The sequence below is a fragment of the Pygocentrus nattereri genome, chromosome 9 (genome assembly GCF_015220715.1).
Source record: "Pygocentrus nattereri isolate fPygNat1 chromosome 9, fPygNat1.pri, whole genome shotgun sequence".
Classification (NCBI taxonomy): domain Eukaryota; kingdom Metazoa; phylum Chordata; class Actinopteri; order Characiformes; family Serrasalmidae; genus Pygocentrus; species Pygocentrus nattereri.
This window is the reverse complement of record NC_051219.1, coordinates 42154793-42167641: the sequence shown is the minus strand read 5'-3', so window position 1 is coordinate 42167641 and position 12849 is coordinate 42154793. Positions and strand designations below refer to the sequence as shown.

At 42.5% G+C, this 12849-nt stretch overlaps 1 protein-coding gene across 1 annotated transcript; it reads right to left on the bottom strand.

Moving 5' to 3' along the window:
- Positions 1-2857: 2857 nt before the first annotated feature.
- On the bottom strand, positions 2858-12614 carry LOC108440950 (protein-L-isoaspartate O-methyltransferase domain-containing protein 2). Its single transcript, XM_017720160.2, has 6 exons — positions 12405-12614; positions 9596-9955; positions 7989-8091; positions 7033-7204; positions 5051-5174; positions 2858-4664 (listed from the first exon to the last, which is right to left on the bottom strand). The coding sequence occupies exons 2-6, from the start codon at positions 9900-9902 to the stop codon at positions 4171-4173; spliced, it is 1200 nt and encodes a 399-aa protein (XP_017575649.1). The 5' UTR covers positions 9903-9955; positions 12405-12614; the 3' UTR covers positions 2858-4170.
- Positions 12615-12849: the final 235 nt, after the last annotated feature.

The window sequence follows — 12849 nt, the reverse complement described above, 5'->3', positions numbered from 1 at the left end:
GTCGCTTCAGTGAAAGATCATTCAGGCTTAATTGACAGATCTTCATCCTGAAAAATGAACGAAGGTGGGTTCAGCACTTCTGTCATGAGTCGATTTGGGGTCGGTCAGATCTCTTTTTTCTGGTACAGTGAGAAGCGGTGAAATTGTCTGGTGTTCAGCTGAGCTCTTCATCCAGCTGGAAAATTCTCGAGTATTCCATTAACACCGAAGCCTCCCCTGGGACGTTTTTAACACAAGACGCAGTCTGAAGAATGTGTCCTCTGTGTCCATAGAGTATTTGGTATTATAACGGTTCTATATAAATATATGATGCTGAAACTCCAGGCTTAGGAAACACTGATACAGAGGTATTACTGAACTGATGGTCTCTGACGCTAGAACTGCTAAACCGTGATATGCTCTAAACCCCACCCTCTACCCTGCCAGTCAGGGTAATTCCATTGCTTGCTGCTACTGTAGGGTTTAATTAACCCCCCCGTGACATAGTACACAGTTTATATATATATATATATGGGTAAATAATTCTGCTATACTGTTGAATTAAAAACAAGAAAAAGAAATAAAGATGAATGCAGTCAAATAGCACCATTTATAATGCCTAACTTATTACTGTATTGAACCTGTCTGTTTTATATTCAAGCAGCTGTAGATACATTTTTATGGTCGTTTTCTTTGATGTAGAATGTATTGCTTTTTTTTTTCATTTGTATTATTTGTATTTAATGTTGCGTACAAATGTATTTTTGCATATAAGATTTTTTTTTTTAAGTTTGTATCCCAAGATCAGTTCTGTGATGTGGAGGATTCATTTGGAAAGTCGGTTCCCTTGTTCTCAAAGGGGGGAGAGAGAGAGAGAGAGAGATGTAGAGAGAGGGGGATGTTGAGACTGTTTGTGATGGAAATGGGTGTACGGCTTGCCCGGGCCGTGCTGAACTTCACCAGATCAGCCCCTCTGACGGAGGTGATGATAAATACCTGTTACACTCTTCTGTATAGTCATATCCACTGAACCAAAACCTGCTATATGTTACTTGTTTTAAAACAACCACAAAAGGAAAGAAATGTTTGACATTAATGCACTAATTCTTTTTTTTTTTTACCCAAATGTATGATGTGTATGTAGTACTTGGCTGCCTGAGAATGCAGGAGTCCTCAGTGTCTTTTACTTGTTTTTTTTTTTTTTTTATTAAAGATTGATTATCTACTGAATGGTGAAATTATTGTTATCCTCAAAAAGGTAATGTGGATTATTATTGGGCTGAGTAGAGTCACCTGGATGCTTTTAAATGAGGTCTCAGAAAGGGCCTCGTTCATCTAGTTATACACCGATCAGGCACGGTTTTCGAATGGGCTGTCCAAACAGGTGTGTGATGGTCAAGTGTCCACATACTTTTGGCCACATAGCGCATCAGCAGCTATTCATGCTGCTCCCCTGTACACCGATCAGGCATCACATCCTGACCACCTCCTTGTTTCTGCGCTCACTGTCCACTTTATCAGCTCCACTTACTGTATAGCTGCACTCTGTAGTTCTACAGTTACAGACTGTAGTCCATCTGTTTCTCTGATACTCTGTTACCCTGTTCTTCAGTGGTCAGGACCTCCATGGACCCTCACAGAGCAGGTACTATTTGTGTGGTGGGTCATTCTCAGCACTGCAGTAACACTGACGTCGTGGTGGTGTGTTAGTGTGTGTTGCACTGGTCTGAGTGGATCAGACACAGCAGTGCTGCTGGACAATGAGCATAAAACAAGGAGGTGGTCGTAATGTTATGCCTGAGTGGTGTATAGGGGAGCAGCATGAATAGCTGGTGTTGCACCATGTGGACACTTGACCATCACACAACTTGCTATGGCATTAGCATCACCCTTAACTGGAAGTTTCAAAGCCCAAACCCTGAAAACATTGCCATAGACCATTGTCCCTTCTTCACGAAACACTGTAGTTGGCACTGGTCTTTCCTATTTCACTAGCATCCATCAAATCCAGTTAGTGGCGTGGAAGTCATTCATGACGCTCCAGCTGCACAGTTCTCGTTCCAACGTTGCTTCCATAGGCGGTTTGGAACTCATTTACGGCATTCGGGAGACGCTCTTATCCAGAGTGACTACTAATTTGATCATTTTACACATGTAGGTGAAGGTAGTGTTGGGAGTCTTGCCCAAGGACTCCTGTTATAGTGTAGGGTGTTTACCCAGGTAGAAGACTGAACTCCAGTCTTCAACACAGAAGGCAGAGGTGTTATCCACTACCCTAACCAACCTGCAACACTGGCACTAGTTGGTAATGCAGCAGCGGTTGGGTGATTTTACTGGCTACGTGCTGCAGCACTCATTCAGTTTGAATGGTCCACTGCTTTACAGCAGAGCTGTTGGTGTGACTTCCGTTTCACAATGATAGAACTTAGAGCTGGCCAGGGCAGAAATTCCTTAAACTGACTTGCGGCAAAGGCGGCAGCGCCACATTTATAAACTCACTTCGGTACGACCCATTCCACTGCCAGTGTTCATCTTTAGGGGTTGCTTGGCTTTATGCTTGATTTTATACACCTGTTAGCAACTGGAAACACCGGAACTTGATAATTGGGAGAGGGCGTCCATATACTTTTGGCCATATAATGTGCATACGTTATCAAGGGTGGGACTCAAATGTTTTTTTGTGTATCTGCACCAGTTGAGTCATACAGAGCCTGTACTGTTGGTCTACGTTTTTTTCTGTCTATAGCTGAAACTGAATTCTTGCTCTGAAGTCACGGCTGTTCCACAATTCCTGGGTGCAGGGAACAGAAATCTCCAGAATCTAAAGCCCTCAAAACGCTGATTACCTTCGCAGACTTCACCAGTAACAGCTTCGAGGTGCATGTGCAATCTCAGAAATTTATTGAAAGATCTATACATTACCTAAAAGCATACAATCATTTCAAACTGTTGTTTAGATTATGCTGTCACCTTAAACAGGTTTCCACAACTTAGTAATGATGCCATCTTGGTTTTAAGGGCCACCAAGCATTGGTCTCACTGTCCATAATCAAAGAAAAATAAGGAAAAGCACTTTTACAGAAACCCAGTCTGGTGAGTAGAGGCCTGTTTTCTCCATCCCTTATAATTTAGATGCTCATAGCATCACTTGTAGAACCCATTTTTAAAATTAGGTTAATATAAAACGATGCAACAAGCATTCTTGTTTTTTCTTTTTTGGTTGGAAAAAACCCACATGACTTAATTTTTGGTCTTTGTAACTAATGTTCCAAAAAAAAAACAAAAAACCCCAAAAAGGTTTAACCTCGCAATATTCCTGAGTAGGGACAGTTTCTGAGCAAAATCGTTTCTTTTATAAAAAAGTAACTTTGACTTTATGATGTAATGAAATATGAAGATTAGACCAAAAAACGTGTCCTAAAGCTTTTGGTAAGTCCCAAATTACCGTTTGGATGAATGTGTGGAGAGACCTTGGGGCACTGCACGCAATTCAGTTGATAGGAACTGTGACGTGCACGCCCTCACCTGGGTAACCTGACGTTACAGCGACCGTGTCAAACGTAGCGTCACCCCCAGATGGTAATCTGATTTACACAGTGTAAAGTGTTGAAACGCATCACCACAAACTTGAATACCGATAAAATGCAGGTGCACAGTAGCTCTACACATGCAAACAGCATCCAGTACCTTATGAAGAGAGAACACAGTAGGCAAGGAAAGAAAAGTCCAACAGTGGAGGGCCGACTTTGGGGTCTTTCGTAAAGCTATAGAAAAATAACGATGCTTTTGTCCTTCACGTCCACCTTCCCAGCCAAAGCGATGCTACTCTCAGTCATGTCGCTGCAACGCGCTCTAATCTCACTGAAATCTTGTGCCAGCACCGTGAAGGTCGTGTCCATCCATTGGATATTTGATATTTCACTGCATCTGGAGAGGGGAATACTGCTAAAATGAGAAAATGCTGTCAGAAGAGGCTCAAAAATGAGCTCAAACAAATCTAAGACAGTAGAGAAACCCACTTCAGTTCTCATTTGCGACTCCAGAACCTAGCCTTGCTTCTTTACAGGACAAAGGACAATGATAGTACCATAACTGAAGGATTAATCTAGGTGGGGTTGCTCGGGTTAGCGGAGGAGTGGGGAGGCGAAAGGCTGCTGGATCTCAAATCACCTCGGACGTCACATTAATACCTCATTTGTCACGGTAATACAGCAGATACATCTTGAGCGGCTCAGGCAAAGGGAGTCCCAGGATCTTCTCCCTCAAGACGTTGACCGGCGGCTCCGCCCTCACGCAGCCGCTCTTGCTCTTCTCGTCTTCGTCTCCGGTGGTGGTCTCCTCCTCATCCTCCTCCGGCAGGTCTTCCCCTGCCCTGCGGCAGCCCCTCTCCTCTTCCTCCTTGGCCTCCTCCTCTTCCTCCTCCACCCCTCCCGGGTACTGGCACTCGTCCATGGCCGCTGTAGGGATCATGGAGTCGTGGATCACCACAGAGTTGACGCACTGGCGGTAGAAGCGGCGGCAGAAGCGCCTCCGCTCAAAACGGGGGCCGTAGCGGTGCATCGCACGAGCGCCGGGGAAAGAAACCCGCCGCTTGGCGCGGCCCTCCGCCACCGCCATAGGCTGACGTAGGGTGTGTCGGATGGAGATTCGTGCCAGATCCTGCAGCGTCCGCACCTCGAACATGGCTGTGCACAGGAGACAAGGGAGGAAAGATGAAAGATGCACATATGCTGTACACCAATCAGGCGTATCATCCTGACCACCTCCTTGTTTCTACGCTCATTGTCCAGTTTATCAGCTCCACTTACTGTATAGCTGCACTCTGTAGATCTACAGTTACAGACTGTAGTCCATCTGTTTCTCTGATACTCTGTTACCCTGTTCTTCAGTGGTCAGGACCCCCATAGACCCTCACAGAGCAGGTACTATACAAACTACAAAAACATGCAGCGCCTGGTGGCTGCAGAAGTGCGACTGAGAAGCAGGGATTCAGGACACTCGAAGTACTTTGCCCCCGCCAATGTTCTAAATCAATAACAATGCCTGATGAGGGCTGACAGGCTGTACTCACGCAGGGGCACACTCCTGCCTCCCCCGGTGATGCTTTGTTTGGGCTGCACCAGCGGAGCAAAGGTCACAGCGATGATTTTCTTGGTCTCCCAGGTATTTTGACCAGTGCGGGTGATCTTGGTCAGCTGCAAGACACAAATATTCAGAAAGCCTTCAAGCCTTCAGCAGCTCTGCTACACAGTCATTTCAGTTATAAATCTCTACCACGAAGTTGGATGCCCTGTAAGCTTGTAAGCATGTGTAGCAATGCTGGATATAAAGAGGTTTTTATAAGCTGATGTGTAACACACACAAAATATGGTTTATTACTCTAATAAAGGTGGTATTAATCATAAAATAGCACCGATGTTTCTTGTATGTGTAAAGCCCATTCCCAACAATGTATATCATGAGAAAATGCATTAGGAAGGAGGTGTGCAATGAGACCTATCACATCGCTGTTGTGAGAAGAAAACCTAGTATCTCCATTTTTGACATAATATGAAAGTATATGTTGCCCTTTACACTGTGTGTAAACTTCATGATGAATGGACTAAAAGAAATGACCCAAAATGACTTGGAAAGAATTCTGGTTCCATTGACTTACATTGAACATAAAGTAGGTTTTAACCTTCTACTGTAAAGTTACCATTTTGGAGATATGAGGTTTTCTCCCGACAACAGCGATATGTCAATCAAAAGAACAGCACAGAAATAAAAAAAGTGCAGTAAAAACATTTTGAAACATTTTATACTGATCTACACAGATAGAGAAGTGCTTAGACATTAAGACCCTTAAAGTCAGTTTTAGAAACTCTTTTTTACCCAAATCCGTGCTTTTATGTGCTTTATTTAGCATTTTATTGATGAATTATGATCTAGTTTTTTTAGCTTGTATATTGCTTACAATGTCAACTGTATTATTCTCAATGTAACTAACCAGCTGGATATCCTGAAGTATCCCATGATACTAGAATAGACTAGTATCTAATTTGTTGTCCCTCCCTTCAGCATAGAAATGCATTAAAATATAATTTTACATATGATGCAGAACAGGAAGCTGAAGTAACAGCATAACTACCTCATATTCTTAAAGCAAAATGAATGCTCCTTATTCATAATTAGAGTAGCCACTTACCTCAAATACACAATTCATAGTATTATAGTATGTTTAGGAAAAATACTATAATGACCAAACCAGGGGTCAGCAACTTGCGGATCTTTTACTGCCCTGTTGCGGCTCCACAGCTGAATCAGGTTTACAGTAAAATAAAGCTCTGCTGATCCTTCAACACAGTTTAACAGTAAATGGTCTTAAACGCTGGAGTTAATGTAGAACTGCTGATTCACCCTTTAACCCTGAAGATCAGCGCAGACGGCTGGTCACCATAGCAACACCGATAACAATCTCACCTAGCTTTTAGCTAATGAAAAGATGAAGAGAAAGATCTAAGATGAGCATCGATAATTTGGACCTATTTGCATTATTAATCACTCCAGCTGGTTTCCTGATACGTTTACTCTGCGAAGAGAAACTGTCAAACAACAAAAAGTCGCGAAGCTGGAGTTTCTTGTTCGAACTTTCCCGTTCCACCTTAAATGGTGCAGCAGTTGCACTCCATTTAAGGTGAAATGAGAAAAGTCGAACAAGAATCTGGTGAATGAGAAGCGACTTCAGCCTCATAAGTCGAATTTTGAGAGACATTTTACAAGAAACTGTTTATTGAGTAAAGTTTCCTGCTGGAGATGTGAGAAAAGCAGAGCAAAGTATGTCTGTGTTTCCGTATATATTACGCTTTTCAGTCTACACTAAGACATCAGCACATACTGAGACATATTTAAAGCCAAGATGGTAAAACAGTACTTTAGGAAAATGGACATAAATGCTGTGGCTCTCAAAGTGGTTTGATTGTTATTGAGAGGACAAGAAGGCTCTTCTCAACACTTTGGTTTGGTCTAAACGATAGTATGAAAAATCTGAGCTCTGTCTATATATGTACCAACCTTCTCCTCTAGAGGGAGAACTAAGATTCCACCAACTTTCAGCAGGTTCTTCATGTAGTTCTCATACTCCTTTTGAACTCCAGCCCCACAGTACACTCGGTCATATTGCCGGCTCTCTGGAGGGATTTCCAGACAGTTCCCAACCACGAAGGAGGGCTCACAAAACTCGAACCTGCAAAACATTTGACCAGTCAATGAAATCAACAGCGTTGCCAGTTTACAGAGATGCACTTTATAGGTTTACAATTACTGACTGTAGCCCTGTTTATCCGCCCCAGCAACACAGCCATCAATTTAAAAAGAAACCCACAGAACCACCACTGGCTTGACATTATTTGTGTGGTGGTCTGGTGGAGCACTGTGAGCACAGCAGAAACTCCAACACAGTAGTGTTGGTGGATGTTGATAAAAAGCTGATTAAAAAGTCTGTATAAGTTCAAAATGATAGAAGTGATAAAAGGGTCCACTATAACTCCACAGAGCATTTATACACAGAATTTTAGACCTTTCAACCATTTACATCATTTTTATCTACATATTCCTCCCAATGTTCTACGTTCTTCCACGTTCAGCTGTAGGCAGTTTCCAGTGTCGCAGGTTTTTCCTATACGAATGCCATCACTGCATGGATGCGGTATAACAGAGCAGCTCAACCCAGTTGGTGGAGGCTGATACATGGCTTATATGAGGAGCAGGCAAAAAGCCTAGATATATGGGACTGAAACTGTGCCACAGCTGAATGAGTCACTGACTCAAGTTACACCTCAAATGACTAGATGTATACAAATCGATGAATGAATCAATGTCAAGAAGGTACTTCAAACAAGTAGAAACAGAAAACACACACATACAAAGATGAAAACCTTACATACGATGTGCTGCGAACACATACAAACAATGTGCCGGGGGTTTTTCCCAAGCAAACGTTCAAAAATATCCTACTGGGCAGAGCTCACTTGTCAAAGCTGTCGCTGGTTTTAATGAAGTAGTCCAGTTTCTGGTAGGCATATTCCACTACATCCGCGTGCAGCTCCACGCCATGATTCACCCCAAACGGCCCTGTAAACACCACGAAGATCAGAGGGAGATCAGCCCTTCTGCAATCCACACACCACATTACCCTGACCACAGCAGTCTGAGACGTTTTCTACTTCCCAAATATTCAGAGATCCTGAGGTCAGAGTTCGGAAGAAACCAGTTCATTAATCTGTGAAGACCAGCGGCTTCTTTGTTTGATTTGATTTTTTCTTCTTCTTCTTTTTTATGTCTATTTCCTTTCCTCGGCGACAGCTTTGTGACGCCTACAAATTCTCACAGACCCACTGTGTTGAGTCTTCTCACAGTGGACGGATGGACAGAAACACCAGTGGGTTTTTCAGATCTGAGGCGAGAGCGGAGCCTGATTTTCTCTGAAGTTTTAAGTGCCGTTTATCTGACGCTGATAGTTTTAGTGGTGTACCAGGTCTGCACTGTTGTCCCACTTTAAAATCATTTTTCAACTCCAGTTTTGAAAACTCACTTATTTTCTATTGACTTTCACTTTCCTTATGAAAGTGGATTGTATTTAAGGGCTATTTTGGCTGTAAATTAAATAATTGATGGGTGGTTAGTTTTATATATATATATATATATATATATATATATATATATATATATATATATATAAAAAAAACCTGGTATCTCCATTTTTTTGTACATAAAATTCATTAAATTCAATTTGATTATGAATGGAACAAATGAAGAAGTCTGGCTCCATTGACTTACATTAAAAGTAAAGTAAGGTTTTTTTTCCTACTCCTGTAAACTTCAAAGGTTTTCTTCCGACAAAAGTGATACACACACACACACACACACACACACTCACACACACACACAGGTGTGAAAAAGTGTTTCTTATTCTTTTGCATGTTTGTCACACTTAAATTTTTCAGATCACCAAACAAGTTTAAATATTAGACTAAGATAACACAGGTAAACACAAAATGCAGTTAATAAATGAAGGTCTTTATTATTAATGGAAAAAGAAATCCAAGCCTAAGGGCCTTGTGTGAAACAGTGATTTTATATATATTTATATATTTATATATTTCCACTCTTATCCCAAATATAGTTGATCCATCAAGACATGTTTGTTTTTTCAGTTCTGTATGTAATACATATGTAGTGCAGTAAAGGAATGTCTAGGCAATCACACACTGTCTTTCAACTACAGCAATTTGTCAATTAACCTTAAACTCAAAGATGCACTGCTTATCAAAGTTTGTAATAGCTGTCAACTTCAGGTTTTGATTTCTGACTGTGGTTCTTTACCTATTTAAGGCTGGACATACATTATAGTGTTAGTATGTATGTAGTAGCCTGATCGTGATTATTTAACTACTTGAAACAAGTGCAAATGGTGTGACGCATGCATCCATTACTTATTAGTTACAGGCCCAATGCCAAACTAAAGCGGGACACCGATCACGCCTTGGCTGATCAACTACAGGATCAGGATTAAAAGAAAAATGATGCCAAGTTGATTTGTCGCCAAACTATTTTAAGTGGCCAACAAGCAACTTACCTAAGATGAGGCCCACCATGGTGCTGAGGTAGCCCGTACCACTGCCCAGATTGAGGAAGGACAGGCCAGGCTGCAGCTCCAAGGCCTCCATCACCTCAGAGTAGATGCAAGGAGCAGAAAGGTGGAGGTTGCCATGCCTCCAGGCCAAGTCTTTGTAGGCACTGTCCCGGTACTCCTCCAGATAGTAATCGGCTCGGTCAATGGCTCGGAAAGCCCTTTCCACCAGGTCTGAGCGGATGTAGTGAGCCTCCTTCAGGTTGTCGATCAGCTCGTCATTGTCCTCTCCAGCGCTGACAGCACCACCCATGGTGAAAGGAGAGCGAGAGTCTAGGGTCTGACCTGCTTGAGGCCTTTCACTGTCTGGGGTGAGAAATACATCCATAAAAATATATGAATGAATATAGCAATTATTACAACAACAGTGCTTTTGGCTCATTAAAAAATTCTGTAATTGGTAAATAACAGCTGGTAAACAAGTCTAAATCACATTATTTACTTTGTTTTGTTAATTTGCATCATTGTAAAAATTGATAAATGCCATTTTTTCATGCTTTTTCTTTCATGCAGCCCAGAGCTATGGTTATAAGACACCGCAGTCCTGATGAGTCCCAGTTCTCATCTTTTAATAACGCTGTAACCCAATATTTTTTTCTGGGCACTTGCGATCTTGACGTGTTATCTAATGTCTGGTTGCCAAGTAAACTATACCGATAATAAAGACAGATTCAATTATTCATTTTGCATATAATGTAACAAATATAGGACACAGCTTTTCAACACTGCTTTTTTCACTCTGGAGGAGACGACTGGCTGTTCTATTTCAGGGAGTCAAACAATATCAAGAGAAAAGTGACACAGTCTTTTATGCCCCAGTTGGATCTCCTGCCAAAGGCTCCATTTAGACCACAGGGTTATTTGTTTATCGGTTGAAGCAGTCAGGCAGTCTGCAAAGGACAACAAAACACATCCAAGACCAAGTCAAGTCATTTCGAGGAACACCAAATAGGGGCAATCCAATAAGGCACTTGAGGCCTTCACAACCATGTGCTACTGGCCAGTCTTTTGATCTTGTACCACTGTAAACTGAGGATGACATGAATTGCTTCTCAACAGCAAAGGACTACACTAGACTACTCTCTGAAACACAGGGTCAAGCATAATATGTAAATATACATGCAAGTATACCTACAGATTACAAACACAGAGATTGCTGGATGGTGAAATCTACAGTGGTGGACAGTAATTAAGTAAATGTAATTAGTTTCAGTACTTTAGTATTTTTGGTGTATCTGTACTGAAGTTTCTCCGTTCTGGGCGACTTTTTTCCTCCTACATTCTGAGAAATCTGTTGTTCCTTTTGGTTTCTGTGTGTATAAAAACGTGACATGTCAAAACGAAAGAAGCGCAAAGCCAGAGCACCAATCAGGGCCCAGCGGTCACTTTGTTTAGAGCTGGTTTTGACCTGTTGGTCATACCGACCCAGTGCAGCACGCGGTTCAACGTCAGCGCAGCAGCGTAAAACTTTGGGAGAGTCTGTTCAACATAAATGATGAACTAACCTAACTTTGTGTAAATAGAGCTCAATATAGAAATATGTCCACATATGCAGTCGAGACTGACGTGGCTTTTTTCTGAATTTCTACAAACACCATTTCATTTTATAGTAAATGAGTTTGGGCTGGTTTATGTTTATGAACAGACGCCTACAGATCAACATAGTAAAGGAGCTCATCTGTGATCCTGAGTTTAAAGCCAGTTTTTATTCAACTTAAACTTGGAACTAAGTTGTAAATAAATCTGAAACTGAAACTTTGCTTGTGTGTAAAAAGTGATTTCAGAGCCACTCGGTTCTCCCTGATGGAAACTGTTTACCTTCAGTGTTTTGTGCTTCTGATCATTTTAATAGACGTCAGCGTCACTAATTAATGACGTTCTATTAAAAGACTGGTTTACCAAGAGAGACGCTGGAGGACTTTCACCTGAAATGAGTTCATGAAGCCAGTCTGGTTATAAAAATGATAACAGGACATCAGAGCCAGAATTACTCTTTTAGTACTTTTACTTTATACTTAAGTACATTTGAAGGTAAATACTTTAGTACTTTTACTCAAGTGGAGGTCTAAAGGGAGGAACTTCGACTTTTACTGGAGTGATATTTTACCGTGGGTGTATAATAATAATAATATGATGTTTAATTTATACAGTGCTAGTCAGAAAACTGAACAGCCTTCTGAAGCACTTTATCACGCAGAGCAGCCACACTGAACGGCCCTGCGTTACTTCAGCTCTCTTGGAAGAAAAGCACGGTTTAATTTCCCAATGATTGACTAACTAAGACCCAGAAAAATCAGAGAGTGAGCGAGGTTAGTAAGGCAGCTGCTGCCAAACACAATAATAAAAAACGACACAAGTCGGCTTCCTACTCGCCAGCGTCTTGCTGAATTTTCCGTTCCACCTTAAATAGCGCAGCTGTTACATACAGATACATGAAGCGCCGAAGTGCAACTGCTGTACTATTTAAGGTGGAACGGCGATATTCCAATGAGAAGCTAGCTAGCGATGAAGACTGCTTTTAGCTTTGTAAAAGGGCGAGAAGGCAAGCGAGGCGAGGCTCTCGGGCAGGTTCGTTTTAAGAACTGACCGAATGAGAACCGCCACACTGCCCGCGACTCCCGGGCCGGAGTAGCTTGACGGAAGACGCAGCGCTAACTCGGCTAAGTTAGCCGCGCGCTAGCTGCGAAAACAAACCAGCGGGCAGTCGGAGCCACAGGCGCTGCCAGGCGGTCCGCCGTGCCTCGGTCGCGCTTACCGTGTGGAAACGAGCAGCTGTTTCATACGAAACGACGGCGTGTCTGTCCATCGACTGCGCGGCCGCGTACTTTCCGGATTCTGCTACGACATTCTGGGCGCAGAAAACAGCGGAGCTGAACTTCGCCGCGGAGAACAACAACAAACAAAAAGACCAGCGATGTAAACACAAAACAGCTGACGCGCTGACGTCACACGCAGCGGCAGCGTCACATGGAGGGAGCCGAGCGTTTCTAGAAGAGGGTTTTCGTTCACGAGAGAGAGAAAGGGAGAGAGAGAGGGAGAGTGTGAGAGAGAGAGGGAGACAGAGAGGGAGAGTGTGAGAGAGAGAGGGAGACAGAGAGGGAGAGTGTGTGAGAGAGAGAGAAGGAGAGTGTGAGAGAGAGACAGAGAGAGAAGGAGAGCGTAAGAGAGAGTGAGAGGGAGAGAGAGAGACAGAGAGAGAG